A 22,949-nucleotide genomic window follows, 5' to 3' on the forward strand; every position below is an offset into this window, starting at 1 on the left:
TGACAACATAACATAATGATTATTCCCGGCAACAAATGGCAATCACACTTGTAACAGTCTACATTCTCCTCTTTTCAAACTTTTACATTTTTAGTTACAGTACCCATATCAGGTGCAACCCTGTGCAAATTTGCCTGCGGGTATGCCTAGGGTGCACCCAGGACACCCCGGGTTCCCTGTGGGTACGTGGACGCATACCCATAGGGAACAAGGAACTCAGGGTGTTTTGGAGGCATCCTAGGTGTACACACAGGAACCCAAAGACGCTTAATGCCAAAAAGTGAAAATTTAAAACATTTTTGCATGCAAAAACCCTAAAATGTGTTTCCCCCTGGGGTGTCAGGTTAGGACATTGCATAAATGACAAAAGTACATAGAATATATGGAACTCACAAGTGTTCTATTGATTCATAATAAGCCAGTACGTACAATGATAGCAATATGTTCGACTACAATAGTATTTCCAAAGACTGGAAATAGATACAATATAAAGGAGTCTGGTCAGTTACCCGGTGCCAACTGCCGACAACCAATGGGTTAACTGCCGACGCTAACACAATTTACCTTAATGCTTAATTACCCGACAACAAAATGACCTAAAAGCATCATTGGCATTCAATATTTATCATTATGACTACCATTTTGGCATTTGGCATTGATCAATGATGAAGTATCATACTATCAAATTTATTTAGATTTACAGTTCTGTATTTTTATTTTATTTTTTGTATATACATATATATGTGTGTATGTATACATAGATATGTATACACACACACACCGTACCCAAGAAAAAATATTGCTGTGCTGGTGTACCCATACTAGCAACTTACAAAATAATAATACTTCTAAACCTATAGATTTCATTGAAGCACAAATTTGACTTCTGGGTGAAGTCGACCATGAGAAACATAAGGGTTTTGTCTTTGATTCTAAACATAAGGGTTTTCGTCCTTCCGAAAGAATGCTGGACCAAAGTTCTCCACAAGGGTTTCTCTAAAATTTGCAATCATAGAATGAATGGCTTTTCCCAATAATTCTTCTTTTTAATTTTATTCTTTTCCATCCAACTCTAAAAGAATTAAAAGTTCACCTTTTCCCTCCAAACTTAATAATTTTTTTTTTTTTTTAATAATTAAATATAAAATTTATTTTAATTTTGCACTTTTTGGACAACTTAAATATTAACCATTTACTAATTAATTATTTTCCTCACAACCACCAATTTATGGAAAATATTAAAATATGAGGATTATAATTTTTGACCTCACCACCAATGGCAAAAATTCCTATAACAATTGATTATTTTAAACTTGGCACTCATCCAAGATGATGGGTTTCTCCAAGAAGTGTGGAGTTTCCAAACATGTTGGAATGGACCTGGAGAGGGACATTACACAATATCATGGTGACTTTGAGTTAAGTAGAGTAGACTTCCAGTATACTGTGCATACAAAGTTGCATCAACTTGATTTTTAGTCATGACAGGTGTAGGTTGTACAAGGAGTAGAATATGACTCACAGTCTTCCACACGGAACTGTTTAACAGGTCAAAAGATTTCTTAGTTGGAGACAGACTTGAAAATCCTATCATTCTGAGTCCCATACCTGCATTCCAAGAAAGTAACGCAAGACCCCAGTCTATTATGTCAAAATGCCTCTTCAAGCTCCATTTGGTAGTGTGAGCAAACCAGTGTGGCCAATTCATCCACATGAAATATCACAATTAAGACTTGACCATCAGTATGTTGGATACAAAGATTGGATATGAACAGGAGCCTGCTTCTGGAAAAAATGGTTGATTTCTCATATCAAGCTCTAGGAGGTTGCTTGAGCTTGAATAGTGACTTCTCAATATATAGACAAGATGCTCCTGTCCAGGCTTGGAAAAACGAAGAAGTTGCTGCATTTATATTTCTTCACTTAGATTACCTTAAAGAGGAACATTACTAACATATTTCTAATGCAATTACCATCTAAATATAGCAGCAACAGGAATTACAACCCCAACACTGTCAACTTTAGCAACTGGTTCAAAGGTTCCATTTGTATCAATACCTTCCTGCTGAGAGAAGCCTTTAGAAATAAGATGAGCTTTGTGCTTATCTTCTAGATCCATTTACAATCCACAAGATTCTTCCATGGAGGAAGAGCAGCCGATTCCTAAGTACCATTCTTCATAAGGAGTTATATTCATCATGCATACAATTCTCCAATTCTTGCTTAACACAAGCATCCTTATAGGTTTGAGGATAACAGTCATCCTTTCTTGTGCTATGAGTGCAAAACTGAAAACTTCTGTCCCTAAGTTCTCCTTGGTTCAGCTACAAGCCTACAACATCAACATCATAATCTTTATCTTGAAGGGTTTTAGTGGGCCTATAATGGAATAAGAGCTTGACCTGCAGCAGGAGCACTAATAGGTATATATGCAACACGTGGAGTAGGATGGGCTCTATCTCTAAATTTCAACATGATTATAACATTGTGAAGTACCACAACAGTAGCATCAGAAGATGATTCAATAAGTATGGAGTGACGTAGTACATGCTACTGCACCTCTATTTTTGGGGTTTTAAGCTTACTGCTGTGTGAAACTATCTCTGTTTTACTTTTGAGTGTTTATGAGGGTAGGAAATATTTATGAAATATTATAAGCTAGAGTTAGTTCAGGTAAACCGTAATATAAAGTGCTGATTATATGTACACACCAGATTCTGCATCTACTAGATAATCCCTGGTCAGACAAGGTAAAAGGGTTTATCTGCTGTCTGCATATGCTTTTGCACAGGATCAAGGTAAGTAAAGTGGTCATTCCTCATCCTCTTATATTTTATCCTTAGCACTTTTCTTTTATATTTAAGGTCAACATAATTCCTTTGGTTGGATCATTCTGCCAGAAAAAGTGCAGGCATGAGGTTGTGTAGCTCCATGGCCAGTTATATTTTCTCTTTCCTCCTTACAATGGATCCATTTGTTGTGTATGCTTTTGGCACAAAGCCTTGTTTTGTTGGGGACTAATACATTTCCTCTCTTGGGCTACATTGACTGCTTTGTGTACTTGTTCGCTTTTCTTCCTTGCCTCCTTTGAGCAGTAAGAGTGTAACCAGGCATTGGGAAAACTGCTAGTGTGCAGTGCAGTTCAGCTTACCACATTGTAACAATCAGATTAGTACAACAGAGTACTCTTTCATTTGGCACTCATCAGACCCATAGGCACAATTATGTAGCTGGGTGGGGCTCTGAGACAATGAAATTGATTGGCTTCATGGTTGGTTTTGTGGCAAAAGTGACAGGTCTCTGTGAGTTTGGAATGAGTTCCAGCCTTTCAATACATTGGTAATTTTAACCTCCTTCCTTAGTGCTTATATTTCCGTAATTTGATCTCCTTGCAAAAAGAAAGGAAGCAAAGTTTAATTCCTTGCTTTACAAACAGATGTATTTCCATGAATTGCTGGTGTCTTCGTTTCTTCCAAGTTGGTCATGGCCTGTGTGTATTCATCTGAGGGTTTGGTGTTGCCATCTTTCCTGTGAGTCTCTTGCCTGAATGTTGTCTTCATGGGCTTGCACAAATTGTGTCATTGTACAGAATTAGCACTGGTTGGATGTCAATGATCATGAGTTCATAGACCATGTAGCTGTTGGGAGTTTGATCATAAAGAGTTTTGGGTGCAGCTAGTTCTGTCATTTGACATCAATTTTGGCACTGGAATTTTCAGTCTCAGACTTATTCAGAGGTATCCTTGGCACATGATTTGTGTGTTTGTTGTCGAACAAGTGTGGTTGGTTAAGAGGGGTGCTGTATTAATTGGCCTATCTCTCTTGATCTCTTGATGGATATCTGATTGTTTCAGGTGCAAATCTGTAGCAGCAGTTTTGCTATAGCCTGCTGTTCTTGCTGCAGCCTACTGTTCTTGGATGCACATTTCACTGTGGTTCCTTTTATGTGCAATTTTTTTGGTTGGCACAATTATATTCTTTAGCACATACTTCTAATATGTGCAGATTTTCTGAGTGCCAGTTGTCCATTGGTGTGACCCTTGGTTTGGGATTGACACCTGCCAACAAATCCCCAAATTCTAAATTTGAGACCTCCACCACATAAAATTACTTGTATCTTCTTTGTTTGTCAATCATGATTGAAATAAGATGATATAAGAGGCATTATGAGGTGGCAGTTTTGTTCAAATTCAAAGGGCATTATTAAAAGTATAGTCCACTCCTATCATTGCATTACTTGTAAGCTTTTTGTGCGGAAAATGCAATATGTGGTGGTTCCAATACATAAAGAGTAATCTGATGAGTCATGCAATCAGTGAACAACACAATCGTTTAATTTTCAACTGTGAATTTTGTTCTTATGAAGTCTATGTTCATGGTTAAGTGTAATGTCCCTGTTTGTGATTTACCATACTTTAGTCCTGAGACAACAATTCCAACTTACAGTGAGAATTGTAATCTATTAATAAATATAATTTTATCAAAACTGAAGATACTTTTATTACAATATTTAACTTAAAATTCTACGGCTAGTTTGGAAGATAGGACTTATCTTCAATGCTATCAACTTTCCTCTTTGAGCTGCTATACAAATCTGGTATAGGTCTGCAACAATACTTTCTTCTTGAATTTGTTATACTCTCGTTATAAATCTGCCATAGTTCTTCTTCCAAAATCTGCTATGAACTTCTCACATTCTTCTCGATAAATCTGAAATAATTCTCACACAAGTCTGCTTTAAGCCTGATCACCAATCAGCTATAAAAAGATTACAATCTCTTCTATATGAACTCCTTGAATCAATTCTAGTACTGATCACAAGTCTGCAACACTGTAAATCTGCTACTTCTTATTGTCTGATTATGACTCCTTCACAATAAGATCTAATCACTTCTGCAATCAATCCTTTATCTTCTTCTCCTCGAGTCTGAAAATGATTTTCATACAATTCCTTTCTCCAAACTGGTGTATGTATCTATTTGTTCTTCTTTGATTCACACATCACACAGCACCCTTCATGCACAATCTTCCTTCATACACCTTTCTTCTTCAAATCTATATGCGCTATTTGAAATCTCTATGTTCATATTCTTATCATGTCTTCATATATTCTTCTTTAACCTTGCATGAACCCTATTCACAAATCTGCTTCAATCTACTCTCATACTTAGAAATCTGCCTTCAGTTCCTCTTTATATCTGCTTTGATCATCTTCTATTACTTTCATGTACAGACCTGAATGTGTAGATCTGCTATATATTTTATTTTATTTTTTCCCCACTCTCTCCTCCACTCTCATTTATATATTCATGTTTATTTGAAGGGACATACCCCTTATGAAATTAGACACCTCTTAATTGAGACATGTCTTTTATACCTCTTTGAGACAAACTAAATCGCACCTCTTGGAGTAATTTTACTTAACAAAAATACATTTCTTAATCACACATCCTTTATTAATTATGTCTTCCACTATAATGAATCGCTCCTTTCAAATATATTAATCACTGGCCAGCATTTGTCTTTTGTCTTCATATTCATAATCAATGCCTTGCAAATGCTAATCGCTGCTTCCATTATTAAAAGACAAGACAAATCCCAATCCTTGTGTTGCTTTATAATGTTTGCCTTGTACCTTTTTGTCTTTTTCTTGTCTTGTCCTTTCTTCTTTTTGTCTTTCTGATTTTTGTTTTTTTCCTGCGTTATCTCCTTCTACGAATGTCTTTTAATATTGTCTTTTATCAATATAATCACTCCTCTTTAGGTTTGATTTATCTCTACCTTTATTAATCTTTGCCTTGTAAAGGAATCACTGTATTAAACTATCACTCCTTACTTGCATTTCAATCATTCAATGATTTGTTCGGGTGCTGCTTAATGAATCACTAATCATTCCTGGACATTAAGACTTGTTCTTTCACTATTTTGATATACGCATGGGGCTTCTCTAAATAAGTATAATTGCTGTTTTAACTTTTATCAATCAAGTTTTTCTGTTAATTATTTTAATCAAAGCACTGCCTTTCTTCATAGTTTAACTGCTTGTTTTGGTGATCATTGTACTTGCTGCCTTTGCTAAGTGTTTTGTTTATGATTGCTATTTGTTCTAAATAATACACCGATTCATTGTCTAATAGTCTAACTCCAATTGCTGACTTGATTAATACTGAAGTCTTTAATTATAAATCGGTTCTTCAAAGTTCAAACATAAACCTTGCAAATTGTTGTCCTCTATTAGGCTGACATAGTCGGCTAGCATATTATTTTCATCATTGTTCCAATAGTGAATCACCGTGATTCGCTGTGCAGAATCTGTCATTTTTGTTTTATCACTGCTCCAATGTATCTAGTGAAACTTCTAATGAAGTCACTGTATCTTGTGAATCACCGTGCATAAAGAAACTTTGATGCTTGTTATGTTTGCAATTAAGATACATAAATCATCAAGCTCATCTTTAATTGTTGATCAATCATGTTATTATTCTTCTTCTCATGGATCGCTGTATTGGATTTGAATACTATTATCATTTTTAAAGATAATACAAGGAACTTTCTCAATATCAACAATACTTGACGGAGTCTTGTTTGGGGACATCACAGTCTCTCCTCCTTGGAAATGCTTGCCCTCAAGCATTCTTTAAAATGACTGATTCCTGGATCCCAAATTTGGTAGTGCCCTTCTTGCATAACCAGTTTTGTTGATTTGTCTCCAAGGTTAGAATCTTCTTTCATAGGCTATCTTGAACAAATTACCATGCTGCTGCTGTGCTATTATGATTTTAGTAACCTGAATCTCATGGCTTGACTTGGAGTGGCCTCTTTGAACCTTTCTGGGAGTGTTCATTGTCTACCTTCCACCTGAAATGGATGTCTCTTGATAAAGGATAAGGTTTGGTTCAACCAAAGAGTCAAGATCCAATCACAACTTGCTAAACGAAATGAACTTTTGTATGTAAATCAAGGAGTTATTTCTTCATTATGCCCCTGAACTTAATTCTTGCAACCATCACATAGAAAACACAAATTAATACATGTAATACTAATGACATTGCTAGAGTTAGCTAAAGTATATAATATATCTCTTATATTACTTTTACTATTAAACATATTTTGAGCATAGAGATGGGGACAGGATAGGTTTGATCGAGCCAACCCATACTTAAGCCCAAGAGCAAAACCTTGGCCCTCTTGGCCTTGGTGGTAGGAATTTGACATCCACCCAAGGTATACTACTTAGTGTGTACTTGTCTTGCTTCACTATCCATGCCTCATCCCTTATAGTTAGTAGCTCATCATGGTAGGAATGGCATGGAGATCATAGTGGGGTCCTCAGTTTGTCCAATCTAAGCCCAAGTGCGGGACTTCGACCCTCTTGGCCTTGGTGGAAGAACTTTGGCATCCACCCAAGGTGTCCTACTTAGAGGGCGACCTTAACCCGCTTACCTACATCTCCCCCTTCTATTCATGATGGGGTTCGATTGTTAGGGTTAAGGAATTACTTCATACTCAATAATACAAGCATGCTAGAGTTTGTGTAATGTCCCCAATTTTAATAAAGTGACTTAATTAAGTTAATTAATTAAGTGGTCCTAAATTTTAAATAATTTCATAAGGACTTATTTAATTAATTAATTTAATTATTAAATAAAGGTGCCCAAATTAATAAAGGTGACTTGACTCCTCTATTGTAAGGACCCGCTTTTAGAACATTTATGAGCCCCTCGCGACATCTTCATTACATCTCAAGCCCACTACACAAGGTGGGTTAGTTACTACTATAACATTGCAACACATAGGAGTTGGAGAAAAGACATAAAGGGTTTGCGCGGAGCCAATTCTACACCAAGCCCAAGATAGGTTGCTTCTAACCCCCCTTGCTCCACTTGGCGGCTCATGCTTGCTGGCCCCTCAAGTCTATTTCCCATACAAACAACATCTTGTGAGGATGTAACTAGGTTTTGACTCAGGGTCCTTATGACCTCTTATGGGCCCCTTGGCACCTCCTCCATTACACCTCATACCCTCTCCCACAAGATGGGGAAAATTCACATCTCTTTCTATTCTTATACTCTAGATCAAAGACGGATCATACACGAAGTATACACTTGGATGCATGAAGACACAAAGCATACACTTGAAAACATGAAGTATACATATGCATCTACGTAGACATGAAGCACACACTCAAGTACTCATATTTTTATATTCCTTCTTATGGATTGCAATGTTTCATTGATTCCTCTTTACCCTACAGGATGGCAGGATCATGACTCTGATACCACTGTAATGTCCCCATTTGTGATTTACCATACTTCAGTCCTGAGACAATAATTCCAATTCTCACTGTAAATTGTAATCTATTAATAAATATAATTTTATCAAAACTTAAGATACTTTTATTACAATATTTAACTTAAAATTCTAAGGCGAGTTTGGAAGATAGGACTTATCTTCAATGCTATCAACTTTCCACTTTGAGCTGCTCTACAAATCTGGTATAGGTCTGCACCAATACTTTCTTCTTAAATCTGTTACTCTCATCATAAATCTGCCATAGTTCTTCTTCCGAAATCGGCTATGAACTTCTCACATTCTTCTCGATAAATCTGAAATAATTCTCACACAAGTCTGCTATAAGCCTGATCACCAATCTGCTATAAAGAGATTACAATCTCTTCTATATGAACTCCTTGAATCAATTCTAGTACTGATCACAAGACTACAACACTATAAATCTGCTACTTATTATTATCTGATTATGAGTCCTTCACGATAAGATTTAATCACTTCTGCAATCAACCGTTTATCTTCTTCTCCTCGAGTCTGAAAATGATTTTCATACAGTTCCTTTCTTCAAACTGGTATATGTATCTATTTGTTCTTCTTTGATTCACACCTCACACAACACCCTTCATGCACAATCTTCCTTCGTATCCCTTTCTTCTTCAAATCTATATGTGCTCTTTGAAATCTATATGTTCATATTCTTACCATGCCTTTGTATATTCTTCTTTAGCCTTGCATGAACCCTATTTACAAATCTGCTTCAATCTATTCTCATACTCAGAAATCTGCTTCAATTCCTCTTTATGTCTGCTTCGATCATCTTCTATTACTTTCATGTACAGATCTAAATGTGTAGATCTGCTATAGCCCCACTCTCACTTCATTCTCCACTGTCATTTATATATTCATGTTTATTTGAAGGGACATACCCCTTATGAAATTAGACACCTCTTAATTGAGACATGTCTTTTATACCTCTTTGAGACAAACTAATTCACAACTCTTGGAGTAATTTTACTTTAAAAAAAATACATTTCTTAATCACACATTCTTTATTAATTATGTCTTTCACTATAATGAATCATTTCAAATATATTAATCACTGGCCAGAATTTGTCTTTTGTCTTCATATTCTTAATCGATGCCTTGCAAATGCTAATCGCTGCTTCCATTATTAAAAGACAAGACAAACCCCAGTCCTTGTGTTGCTTTATAATGTTTGTCTTATACCTTTTTCGTCTTTTTCTTATTGTCTTTTTCTTGTTTTGTCCTTCTCTTCTTTTTGTCTTTTTCTGATTTTCATTTTTTTCCTGAGTTGTCTCTGTTGTGCATAATGCACACACACCCCATGCTTCGCAGGGGACCCCCATGTTTGATGTTTTCTCGCGAAGATAGAGAGAGACATCTGCATAATGAAGTTCTTTTTTTTGGCTGTCTCCAAACCTGCCCAAATTGCCCCCCGACTCCTAAAATCACCCATTCAGTAAGAAAGCCCCGAGTTTGCAAACAACAAAACTCTAAGTTCACACAATTTTTTCTGAAAATCACAAATTTTGTCTAGGGCAAAATTCGCACCGTTAAAGGCCGAAATCGAACAGAAAATCGTGTATTTTCTCCAAATCGCTTGAGTTCATTCGAAGACCCTAAGTCATGCATTTTCATTTGCAGGCCCGAAGTCACTTGAAAGAGGGCGAAGCAAAGGTCAAGTCAGGCGAATAAGAGAAATGAAAGTCGCACGATTTGCCCTAAGATGTGTAAATTTCAACTTAGGCTTACATGAGCATTTTAAAGTTTGAAATTCGTAAGCGAAATGTTCGCTCATTCTAATCGAAAATCCCGAGTTTATACTAAGTGATAGGCGTTCAAAAGTTCGGCATTTTCTTAACTTTGTAAAGGGGTAGGAATCGCACTTTTCAACCCAAACTGTCAAATTCACTTAGCAGAGAAAGAGAAAATGAAGATTGGCCCTTATGGTGATTTTGCGAAAATGGAGGGTTCGCACATTTTTGTTTAAAACGCTGAAGTTTTCCCAAAAGCAAGTTAAAGGGGCAAGCAAGCTAAAATTCGGCATTCTAAGCCGATTTGCAAGTTTGACAAGGGGATGCTTAAAATCGTTTCTCACATTTCCCCCTTATTGGTCGAAAATGAACCAAGGGAGACCGAATTAAGTTAGAAGCATGGGGAGGCTTTCCAAAATTTTAAGTGTCTTTTGACACTTTCACCTCAAATCGCCGAGTTGTTTAAAGTCTCACATTTCGCCTCAAAAGCTCGAATTTTCTTAGGGGGGCAAAAACAGTGAAGTTCGGGTGTTTTCAAGGGAAATAAAACAAACCAAAAATCGTACATTTCGGCTAAAATGGCCGAATTAATCCCATTTCGTGAGGAAATTTAAAAGAAAGCGAAAGAACTAAATCACACATTTTAATGAAAATGGCTGAATTTCATAGGGCTTGAGGCAATTATAATCAAAGTCATGTCTTTTTTTAAAGTTAGGGCTTGAGGCAATTATAATCAAAGTCATGTCTTTTTTTAAAGTTAAGTGGCCAATTTTTGTAAAAAGAAAGTTCACTCATTTTGTATTAGAGTCCTGAGTTTGATGTCAAAAGAGGAAGCATTTAAAACAAAGCAAAATCGCACAAATTAACACCAGTAAACTCGCTCGTTTTAACCTTAAATCCTTAATTTTGCGAAAAAAGATTTTTATTGTTTTAAAGAGTGAACAAACCAAAGCCAGACCTCGCCTTGAAAATTTAATATTTTTTTAATTTCTTTATTTTTTCAAAGTGATTAATTCAGGATGAAATTGATTGTTTACAGATTCACGACAACTTGAAACGCAAATTGGAGACATGATCACGATTCACGCCGAGAAGCGAAAATGCAAAGCGCAAGATCAAAACGACGATCTCAAGCATTGCAAATGAAGAGCGCACCATAGAACGCAAGACGGAGCACGGGGAAGCACGCCATCACCAGACCACCGAAAAACGAGATTGAAGACAAAGAGCATTCAGAATGCAATGAGTGCGTGCATTCTCAGAAATGCACAATTGGATTTAATTCCAAAACTTTTGTTTAAAGAACTGAAATTGTTTATTGTAAAAAAACTGCTTGTGGGTCTTGTTCAAGATATTTTGAAACAATGGAACACAGGTCAGTTGTGGACAATTATGTCTAGCTGCCAAATTGACCGAATTAAAGCTAAACAGTTGTAGGTAGTTGGAATTATGGTTGGGTGGATAACTGAGAATTGAGTTGGCATGGGTTAAAGCTGCTAGTTTCTAGAAGGCAAACTAGGGCCCCTGGATGTAGTCCATCCTAGCCACCGGTTCAAATTGTAAAATCTATAAAAGGCAAAGGCCTTTCTTTTGTAAAGGGTTAGATTATTGTTAGATTTTTAGACAGTTAGAATAGGTTAGAGTTTTGTAGAAAGTTAGATTTTAGGAGTAGTATAGAAATGCTGCAAAAAATTGTTGTAAGGGCAGTCAAAATCAATATATAAACATTGAAGAATCGTGTTTGTTATCTTGGTTTTCTTCTGTTTGCATGGTTTTCTTCAGCAGTTTAGATAGATCTTCTTGGTGTGCAGGTATCTGATGGATTCAGGCTCATACCATTGAGGATATGCTGATTGTGTATCCTTGTTTATGGTTAGCCTGAGCCTTTAAATCGTTTTTAGTTCAATTGCAGGTGTCTGTCTGAGCTACGCCAGAATTGGGTGCTTAACCATGCATTTGCAGTGTGAAAATCTTCGAAGTCCCCTTGAAGATTGCACCGTTCCTGCGAGGTTGTGAGCCATGTTGGCCAAGCAAGGATTGGTTATGCTGAATCTGTCCACCCACATACCAGCCTTATTAATTTTTTAGGTCTCCTAAACCCTTCTCCTTTGCTTTTATTTCCCAGTTCGAGAATCAGATGCAGACCAACTTGTTGCAAAAACGTAAGTCCCCTTGTGGTCCCAACAAAACACATCAACCGTTGAGTTATCCTGCAATCAAGAACTGACATTTGGAACCTTGAGGTTGTCTCCTTTGATCGATTAAAAACAACATTAGGGCTTCCTTATACAAGAGAGGATAGGATACTTGGCGAGTAAATTCTATTTTGCGTTGGCCGGCTAGAATCGGAGCAATGCGATTTTTGACACGTCAACATAATTGGTGCTAGAAGGAGGGCTGGTATGATGAATGTCTAAACAACTAAACCCAGATCATATCAATTTATATTTGCAAGTTACCTCATAGCCTTCTTTTTACCCTCCTCCGCGCTCAACAGAATTGGCGCTACAAGGAGGGTTGGTATGATGAACGTCTAAACAGCTAAACCTAGATCATATCAGTTTATATTTGCGAGGAGTAACCTTATAGCCTTCTTTTTACCCTCCTCTGCGCTCAACAAAATTGGTGCTAGAAGGAGGGCCCCCCTATCAGGTTCCTTGCATAAAGTTGGTCTATTACGCCATTTAAATGTCATATTTGGGATATGCTAGATCTCTATTAAACTAGAAAAACCAAAAAAAAATCATAAAATCTGAAAATACCAAAAATTTCTGTGTCAATATTTATGGTCAGCCGCTTCATGAAGATTGCCTGCAGTCCGACATTTCCCAATTCCAGCAAAGGATCAGTTTGCAGCTATATTCAAGGCAGTTAACGAGTTCGCATTTGCAGGTCATTGCAGGATTTATGGCATAGCAGAGCACGATGAGTTGAGTTGCTTGACATTTCTGTCAAGAGTTGAGCTCGCACTACAGGGACAAATATTTTTCAGGGATATCCTTAAGTCAAATGAGCTAGTGCAGCCGGGTATCCCTAGTCCTCTGTCAAGCATTGATGAGTTTACATGATTTAAGGACTAGATTGAGAGCCAGTTTGGTCTCGATGAGGAGTTATGCTTGGAGAGTGCTATCACCTTGGTGGTGCAGAATTCATTGCATCCCACACTCATAATTCACCTGCTCGCTATGCATGGAGGCAGTTAGTCAAGTTAAAGCCCAATATGGACTGCCGGAAGAACCAGAGGAGTCCATCACCAGCAAAGTGTGGAGTGCCTACCTTGCTGCAGGCGAGTACAGAAGATCTCAAGATCAACGCAACACCACAATCCTCGATGATGAAAGGATGGAGTTGCCAAGTGCTGACCAAAATGAACCAGTCAATTAGACTATGGCAGCGAATGATTTTGTTGTCCTTGTGCCAAAGGAAGATGTGACAGAAGATGACTATGTTGTCCCTGCACTTGATGAAGACAGGGTTGAAGAGGATGTTTTTGAGGATGATCAAGTGAGCTCCGTAGAGAAGCCCAACGCTAAAGAGCAATTTGCAGCAGCCCCACCGATGGAGGATACAGTCCAAGAGCTAGTTGAAGACATTTTTAAAGACCAATCAATCGAAGAGTCCTTGCTATTTGAAGATGCACCGACAGATGATGCACCCCTCTTTCCTGAGTTCGAGTTCGAGATCGATTTTTAGCCTGTGCAACCCGATGAAGAATTTGATGTTGATTTGGACAAGCCGGACACGACCGAGATGCTACACCACCAGTGGCGACCTCCTGATACAGCTGCTGAAGATCTTCTCCCACTTGACCCCCAGCACGACTCAGAAACTTGCCAGGTTGTTTCTTTCCCTCCTACTGTTAATTCTGAAAATTTTCAATTTGATTTTGAATATTTTGGGAAAACAACTTGTAAATGGGTTAACCACGGGCCTAACGAACTTCCCCAATTGGTGATACTACCCGGCGTCCCGATTAAACCTGAGAGTGGCCAATTGGAAATTTTCTTTTCAGAATACAAGGACAAGTCAGCCAAACTTAGAACTGTTCCCGCTGCCCTGTTACTGTTGCACATACTAAGAAATCACCCTGGGTCGGGAACGCATGCATATAGTCCACATTTTGTACAGTCGGTCTCTTCTTGTATATAATTAGTTTAGGCTTTTATTTCCTGTTTTAGAGTAGTTTTCTTTTCTGTTTTTAGTTTAGTTTCCTCGTTTTCTATTTTAGTTTAGTTTCCTCGTTTTCTGTATTAGTTTAGTTTGCTTTGCTGTAGTGTAGGTGTCCTTTCGGAAGGGGTTGTCTCCCTGTCGTTTATATAGGGGTATGTTTGCTTTTCCCAGCATCGGTGTACGAAGTCAGGATGTTTTTCGGCTCACTTCTTGGATGTCGACTTTGTTAGAGCACCTAATTGACGGTTGCCCCCGTAGTCAGTCCATTTGGTTTAAGACTTAGTCATCCTAAAAATTTAGTCGCTTACTACGTTTTGTCGTCAACATTGTGATCATTGCACTTTTAAATGCTTAATGTCGCTTAAGTATGTTGTTTTATCAAAGGGAAATCATTGCAAGTGAAAAATTTGAAGCTCTGCTTCAGCGACCACTGTAACGCTCAATCCCATGTAGGCTTCACTGCTTACAAGACAATGTGAAAAAGTGAAAATAAGGAAAAATCAAAAGAAAGGAAATTGAAAAGAAAAGAAATATCCAATGCTTCCAGCTATTGGGAATACAAACATCTCTGCCGGTATCAGAAAACAAAAAAAAATATATCTATCGGAAACAAAGCAATCTCTGTGAGCTTACAGGCGATAACCTCGTCGGGGCTATAGATGCTCAATGGCAGCGAGGCAATATCCAGGTTGCTTTTGAAGTTAGACTTGCCCCACATAACTTGTCTTGATTGAATGATGATATCTCAACTTTCTTTAAGCTGGAATGGACTTCACTACACACTTGATTTTCAAGGTTGGTGACTCAACTCAGTTTACGACCTCATTTTTGCCATGAATTTGTCTTTGTCATTTGGATTATTTTGTGGGGTATAAACCAGAGATTTTGGGTTTCGATCCGAATAGTCATCCTTGAAATGTTCAGGAACATTTCCAAGCCAAGTCACCATTTGTTGTGCGTAATGCACACACACCCCTTGCTTCGCAAGGGGCCCCCGTGTTTGATGTTTTCTCGTGAAGATAGAGAGAGAGGTCTGCATAATGAAGTTCGTTTTTTTTTACTGTCTCCAAACCTGCCCAAATTGCCCCCCGACTCCTAAAATCGCCCATTCAGTAAGAAAGCCCCGAGTTTGCAAACAACAAAACTCTAAGTTCGCACAATTTTTTTTCTGAAAATCGCGAATTCCGTCTAGGGCGAAATTCGCACTGTTAAAGGCCAAAATCGAATAGAAAATCGTGCATTTCCTCCAAATCGCCTGAGTTCATTAGAAGACCCTAAGTCACGCATTTTCATTTGCAGGCCCGAAGTCACTTGAAAGAGGGTGAAGCAAAGGTCAAGTTGAGCGAATAAGAGAAATGAAAGTCGCGCGATTTGCCCTAAGATGTGTAAATTTCAACTTAGGCTTACATGAGCATTTTAAAGTTTGAAATTCATAAGTGGAATGTTCACTCATTCTAATAAAAAATCTCGAGTTTATACTAAGTGATAGGCGTTCAAAAGTTCGGCATTTTCTTAACTTTGTAAAGGGGTAGGAATCGCACATTTCAACCCAAACTGTCGAATTCACTTAGCAGAGAAAGAGCAAACAAAGATCGGTCGTTATGGTGATTTTGCGAAAATGGAGGGTTCACACATTTTAGTTTAAAACGCCAAAGTTTTCCCAAAAGCAAGTTAAAGGGGCGAGCAAGCTAAAATTCGGCATTCTAAGCCGATTTGCAAGTTTGACAAAGGGATGCTTAAAATCGTTGTCTTTCCAAAATGAACCAAGGGAGACCGAATTAAGTTAGAAGCATGGAGGCTTTCCAAAATTCTAAGTGTCTTTTGACACTTTCACCTCAAATCGCCAAGTTGTTTAAAGTCTCACATTTCGCCTCAAAAGCTCGAATTTTCTTAGGGGGGCGAAAACAGTGAAGTTCGGGTGTTTTCAAGGGAAATAAAACAAACCAAAAATCTCACATTTCGGCTAAAATGGCCGAATTTCTCCCATTTCGTGAGGAAATTTAAAAGAAAGCCAAAGAACTAAATCACACATTTTAATGAAAATGGTCGAATTTCATAGGGCTTGGGGTGATTATAATCAAAGTCATGTCTTTTTTTTAAAGTTAAGTGGCCGATTTTTGTAAAAAGAAAGTTCGCTCATTTTGTATCAGAGTCCTGAGTTTGATGTCAAAAGAGGAAGCATTTAAAACAAAACAAAATCGCACAAATCAACACTAGTAAACTCGCACGTTTTAACCTTAAATCCTTAATTTTGCGAAAGAAGATTTTTATTGTTTTAAAGAGTGAACAAATCAAAGCCCGACCTCGCCTTGAAAATTTAATATTTTTTTAAATTTATTTATTTTTTCAAAGTGATTAACTTAGGATGAAATTGATTGTTTGCAGATTCACGACAACCTGAAACGCAAATTGGAGACATGATCATGATTCACGCCGGGAAGCGAAAATGCAAAGCCCAAGATCAAAATGACGATCTCAGGCACTGCAAATGAAGAGTGCACCATAGAACGCAAGACAAAGCATGGGGAAGCATGCCATCACCAGACCACCGAAAAACGAGATTGAAGACAAAGAGCATTTAGAATGCAACAAGTGCGTGCATTCTTAGAAATGCACAACTGGATTTAATTCCAGAAATTTAGTTTAAATAACTGAAATTGTTTATTGTAAAAAACCTGCCTGTGGGTCAGTCCCATTCAAGATGTTTTGAAACAATGGAACACAGGTCAGTTGTGGACAGTTATGTCTAGCTGCCAAATTGACCGAATTAAAGCTAAACAGTTGTAGGTAGTTGGAATTATGGTTGGGTGGATAACTGAGAATTGAGTTGGCATGGGTTAAAGCTGCTAGTTTCTAGAAGGCAAACTAGGGCCCCTGGATGTAGTCCATCCTAGCCACCGGTTCAAATTGTAAAATCTATAAAAGGCAAAGGCCTTTCTTTTGTAAAGGGTTAGATTATTGTTAGATTTTTAGACAGTTAGAATAGGTTAGAGTTTTGTAGAAAGTTAGATTTTAGGAGTAGTATAGAAATGCTGCAAAAAATTGTTGTAAGGGCAGTCAAAATCAATATATAAACATTGAAGAATCGTGTTTGTTATCTTGGTTTTCTTCTGTTTGCATGGTTTTCTTCAGCAGTTTAGATAGATCTTCTTGGTGTGCAGGTATCTGATGGATTCAGGCTCATACCATTGAGGATATGCTGATTGTGTATCCTTGTTTATGGTTAGCCTGATTAGTTCAATTGTAGGTGTCTGTTTGAGCTACGCCAGAATTGGGTGCTTAGCCATGAATTTGCAGTCTGAAAATCTTCCAAGTCCCCTTGAAGATTGCACCGTTCCTGTGAGGTTGTGAGCCATTCTGGCCAAGCAAGGATTGGTTATGTGGAATCTGTCTACCAGCATACCAGTCTTATTAATTTTTTAGTTCTCCTAAACCCTTTTATTTCCTAGTTCAAGAATCAGATGCAGATCAGCTTGTTGCAAAACGTAAATCCCCTTGTGCTCCTAGTGAAACACATCAACCGTTGAGTTATCCTAAAGTCAAGAACTGACATTTGGAACGTTGAGGTTGGTCCCTTTGATCGATTAAAAACAGCATTAGGGCTTCCTTATACAAGAGAGGATAGTATACTCGGCGAGTAAATTCTATTCTGCGTTGGTTAGATAGAGTCGTAGCAATGCGATTTTAGACACGTCAATAGTCTCCTTTTGCAAATGTCTTTTAATAGTCTTTTATCAATATAATCACTGCTCTTTAGGCTTAATTTATCGCTACATATATTAATCTTTGCCTTGTAGAGGAATCACTATATTGAACTATCATTCCTTACTTGCATGTCAATCATTCAATGATTTGTTCGGGTGCTGCTTAATGAATAACTAATCATTCCTGGACATTAAGACTTGTTCTTTCACTATTTTGATATTCGCATGGGGCTGCTCTAAATAAGTATAATCGCTGTTCCAACTTTTATCAATCAAGTTTTGTTGCTCATTATTTTAATCAAAGCACTGCCTTTCTTCATAGTTTAACCGGTTGTTTTCGTGATCATCGTACTTGCTGCCCTTGTCAAGTGTTTTGTTTATGATTGCTATTTGTTCTAAATAATACACCGATTCATTGTCTAATAGTCTAACTCCAATCGCTGACTTGATTAATATTGAAGTCTTTAATTATAAATCGGTTTTTCAAACATAAACCTTGCAAATCGTTGTCCTCTATTTAGTTGACATAGTTGGCTAGCATATTATTTTCATTATTGTTCCAATAGTGAATCGCTGTGCATAATCTGTCATTTGTGTTTTATCACTGCTCCAATTTATCTAGTGAAACTTCTAATGAAGTCACTGTATCATGTGAAACTCTGTGCATAAAGAGACCTTTGATGCTTATTTTGTTGGCAATTAAGATACATAAATCATCAGGCTCATCTATAATTGCTGATCGATCATGTCATTCTTCTTCTTCTCATGGATCGCTGTATTGGCTTTGAATACTATTATCGTTTTTAAAGATAATACAAAGAGCTTTCTCAATATCAACAATACTTGACGGAGTCTTGTTTGGGGACATCCCATTAAGGTTTATCAACTCTAATAGTAATTCATTTTAAGTTTACACTAATTTCCAGCTGTTTAATGCCTTTGCTTATCACAGAAGCCAGGCAATCAAGCACTAAGTACTACAACCATGGGAAGGAATTGGTTATATAATTATATTATATACATAGGGGTGGCTTCCCCATCAACTATTAGAATTTAGAACTCTTAATTCATTTTGCTGCTTTAAATATGATATGTATTGAACTTGCTGCCATTAGTACTTCATTTTTTTTTAATTAAGGTAGAAAATTTACTAATCTCAACATATGCCCCCAAAACTGTGGCTAAATAATTAAACAGATAAAAAAAATAACCTAGGTTTGTGGAGGCAAAATGTATCCAAAGTTTAACAAATTACCATCCATGTGCAATTCTTTAACTCGTAATCAACATTCATCTATAGCAAAACTTAAGAAACTACATCAAACTATCAGGAGCAATCTCCTTGTGATCGGTTTTCGTGTCACACATTGATGGTGAAGGAATTGAAGCAACATTGCTGGTATCAATTCATCCATGAAGTGTGTTTGCGTAGTCAATATGCACTTGACAATAGATGATTAATAATATGCACGCATTGAGAATGACAATTGCATACTTTTAGTTTATTCAATTTTACACTGGAAGTCATCCATTTTTCCCTTAGCTTTGTTGCTTTAGGTTTGGACAAATGTTTGTAGTGTTTTTTATCTCATTCATATTCTCACTGTATTCTGAGTTGATTACATATGTTCCTTGCTACAGCAATTGTACCAAAAAGCGCTTTCTATTAAATCTGCAATACCTCATCCGCGGATAATGGGTATTATTCATGAGTGTGGTGGGAAAATGCACATGACTGAAAGACAATGGGCGGAGGCAGTAACAGACTTCTTTGATGCCTTCAAAAACTATGATGAAGCTGGGAATCATCGACGCATTCAGTGTTTGAAGTATCGTGCCAAAGAAACACATTACGATTTAAATTTCTGTTGAACCAGTTCGTTTTGCTTTTATACTGCAAGCAATGTGCTGATTTTGTAGTTTCCTTGTATAGATATCTAGTGCTGGCTAATATGCTGATGAAATCTGAGGTGAATCCCTTTGATGGTCAGGAGGCAAAGCCGTAAGCGTTGTTTTAGAAAACTACATTGTATCTTAATGACAAGACTCTTTCCTTATTTACCGGGTTCATCTTAAAGGATCCCGAAGATCCCTGGTTGTGATGCAGGTACAAAAGCGATCCAGAGATTCTAGCAATGACCAATCTTGTTGCAGCATATCAACGGAATGAGATATTGCAGTTCGAAAATATTCTTAAGGTTTATAAATTTCTGTTATTGCGGTGAAAAACAATATGAGATTTCTGGCAACCGTTCAAAATGATACTTTTTTCAAATTAATGGCACGTTTTTTTCCCTCAGAGCAATAGGCAGACGATCATGGATGATCCATTCATCCGCAATTGCATTGAAGATCTGCTGGAGAACATTAGAACACAAGTACTGCTGAAACTTATCAAACCTTATACACGCATTCGGATACCCTTTATATCTAAGGTATTTGCATAGCGGCCTTAACTTTTGGAAAGATTATGCAATGAATTAGAATATTAAATCAAAATCTGGAAAACTGAACTTAGAAACGTCGGATTCTGACAATTACCTTTAAACAGGGGTTTTCAATTATTCGTTTGGGTTGAATTGATTAATTGTTTCCCTTCTCACATATAACTAATAATATCAGTTAATCGTATGTTGAGCAGGAGCTAAATGTTCCCGAGAAAGATGTCGAGCAGCTTCTTGTATCTTTAATTTTAGATAATCGAGTTAATGGGCACATTGATCAGGTCAATCAACTTTTGGAGCTTGGTAATAGGTAATGTTCTGCAGTCATTATTGAGCTTTCTAAATTAGCTTTCAGCATTGACAGGGAGCCAGGAGTTGGGGATTGGAGGGACGATGATCACAGAACTAATAAATGTGTGGAATCTCATTATTTCTATTTTCTTTGTTTTAATTTTAGCAGATCCAAGGGGTTAAAGCAGTACGTGGCAATAGACAGATGGAATACACAGCTCAGATCCCTGTGCCAGACTTTTGCAAACAGGACAGAATGAGTTTGGATCACTCTAGATACGGTGCATCCATCTTGATAGCTTGTTGAGAGATAGTCACATGATACCTGCTCTCTTTACTGTAAAGCTGCTCAAATGCACATTGCATTTTTACTACTCAAGTTGCAACCTGAGTAGTAAAAATCCCATAAAGAGAACATTTATGGAATCACTGGGAAAGCATTGAAAGTGAAATCTTTTAAATTTTCTCATCTCACTTTTGCCTCTGGTAACATTTTTGCTGCCAAATCGACTTTTTGCTAAACCTTTTATTATTTTCTTATTTGGTGGAGGTTGTGAACCCTGGAAGTTTTTCTATTTCTACAAGAAGAGAACTGTTCTATTGATTTACTGAAACTCATGTCAATTTTTTTTAATATAAAGAAGGCAATTATCATCGTGTGGATTATTTTGACAAAATATTGTATCAGATGGAAAAATAGTTAAGGATGTAAAAATAGTTAAGGATGTGCAATCTTAATTAGTGTTTTTGCATTTTATTTGTATTTTGTTGTTCTGGAAAGAAAAATGCATACAAAGGACGCATCTGATGCTTGCATTTATACTGCACAATTTTTCGCTGTGTTGTAACTTAACTTATGAAATCCATATGCATTTTATGTTTTCTCTGTTATATGTTGAAAGTTCTAGGGAATCATTAATTGTTTTGGAAATTAATGGGCAAATCAAAAGTAGGAAAATATCGACAAAAAATGGGGAAAAAATCTGATCTACAAAAAATGTAAAAAAATTTAAAAAAAACATATAAAAATAATAAATAAATACATTTTTTACAACCTAAAACAAGAATTAAAAAAGTGTAATTATAATATAATTTAATAAATTATGTATATAATAAAAATAATAAATATAAATTAAAATATTATATATTATTAATATATATTAATTTGAATTAACAATATAATATCAATAATTAGTTATTATAATATAAATATAATCTATTCTAGAACATATAAAATAATCATAAATATATACAAAAGTTTTATATAAATTTACAAACATTATTATTTATAATCTATCCAATAAAGAAATGCAAAAGTTATACTAATTTCACACAAATTTGTAAATGTTGTGCAATAATTGTCCAAACTCCAAAGAAACCTAAAAGCTATTAAGTCTAATACTTGGTAATTCAGGTCCATGCCGTGAAATCTGCAGGGCTAACAATCTACGGTTAACAATAGATAATCCGTGAAGATTAAAGCTGTGAAGACCCGTCCAATAGTCGCGTTTTCACTACATTTTAGGGCTTGCCGTCATTTTTTTTGGTGTCCTTTTTTTCTTGATTCACTGAGCATATTTATTTCGCGCGTTTTCACTACATTTTAGGGCTTCTTGTCATTTTTTTCTCGACTCACTGAGCATTTATTTCGCGATTAATCGCGTTAAAAATTGTTGAAAACCCACAAAAAGTCGTTGATCGATTTTTAGCGATTTTTTGGGGAAGAAAATCGCCTAAGCTGCCGATCCGCGATTAATTGCGATCAGACGCGATTTTTTGGCGACCATTGCTTCTTTGGTTGAAACGGTAAGTAATGTTCGAGAAACTATTTTCATGGAATAATCAAAATTCATTGAAATGACCAAGGCAATAAATCTATTGATGAAGAGATGTAAATCTAAATATCATGTTTCACTTTGATATTCTATTCATAGGCGTCATTGATGGAAGAATAGTTATTTACTGTTATAATGAATAGCAAGCTTTGTGGGCAAAATTCTGTGGTTAATGCTATATTGCTTTTCTCTATGGGTATAGAAAATCAATATCTTGAGTGATATTTGTTTCTATATTTAAAAAGCCTGATATAATAGTGCTGTGTAGTCAATCAAATTGTAATAGCATATCAATTGTGGAAATATTGTAAGACTCGTTTTGGTATGTGAATTGAAGTATACTGGCTGTTTAAACTCTACTTAAAATTTAAATTTCTAGCAGAGCATACAGTTAATATTTTATATTATAATTAGTTCATTACATGGTCAACAATGTTTTCT

The 22,949-nt window shown here is 36.6% G+C and overlaps 1 protein-coding gene across 2 annotated transcripts in view; it reads left to right on the forward strand.

Annotated features, from left to right (window-relative positions):
* Positions 1–21,350, forward strand: part of LOC131067772 (COP9 signalosome complex subunit 2) — a 133,197-nt gene extending 111,847 nt beyond the window's left edge. The window contains exons 7-12 of one of the 2 annotated variants that reach the window (XM_058002924.2): positions 19,580–19,767; positions 19,872–19,940; positions 20,046–20,136; positions 20,239–20,373; positions 20,580–20,692; positions 20,840–21,350. In XM_058002924.2, the coding sequence (XP_057858907.1) occupies positions 19,580–19,767; positions 19,872–19,940; positions 20,046–20,136; positions 20,239–20,373; positions 20,580–20,692; positions 20,840–20,933 (690 nt within the window). In that variant the 3' untranslated portion in view covers positions 20,934–21,350. The remainder of the gene's footprint in view (positions 1–19,579; positions 19,768–19,871; positions 19,941–20,045; positions 20,137–20,238; positions 20,374–20,579; positions 20,693–20,839) is intronic. The other variant, XM_058002925.2, reaches the window with a different exon arrangement.
* Positions 21,351–22,949: the final 1,599 nt, after the last annotated feature.

The sequence above is a fragment of the Cryptomeria japonica genome, chromosome 5 (genome assembly GCF_030272615.1).
Source record: "Cryptomeria japonica chromosome 5, Sugi_1.0, whole genome shotgun sequence".
NCBI lineage: Eukaryota > Viridiplantae > Streptophyta > Pinopsida > Cupressales > Cupressaceae > Cryptomeria > Cryptomeria japonica.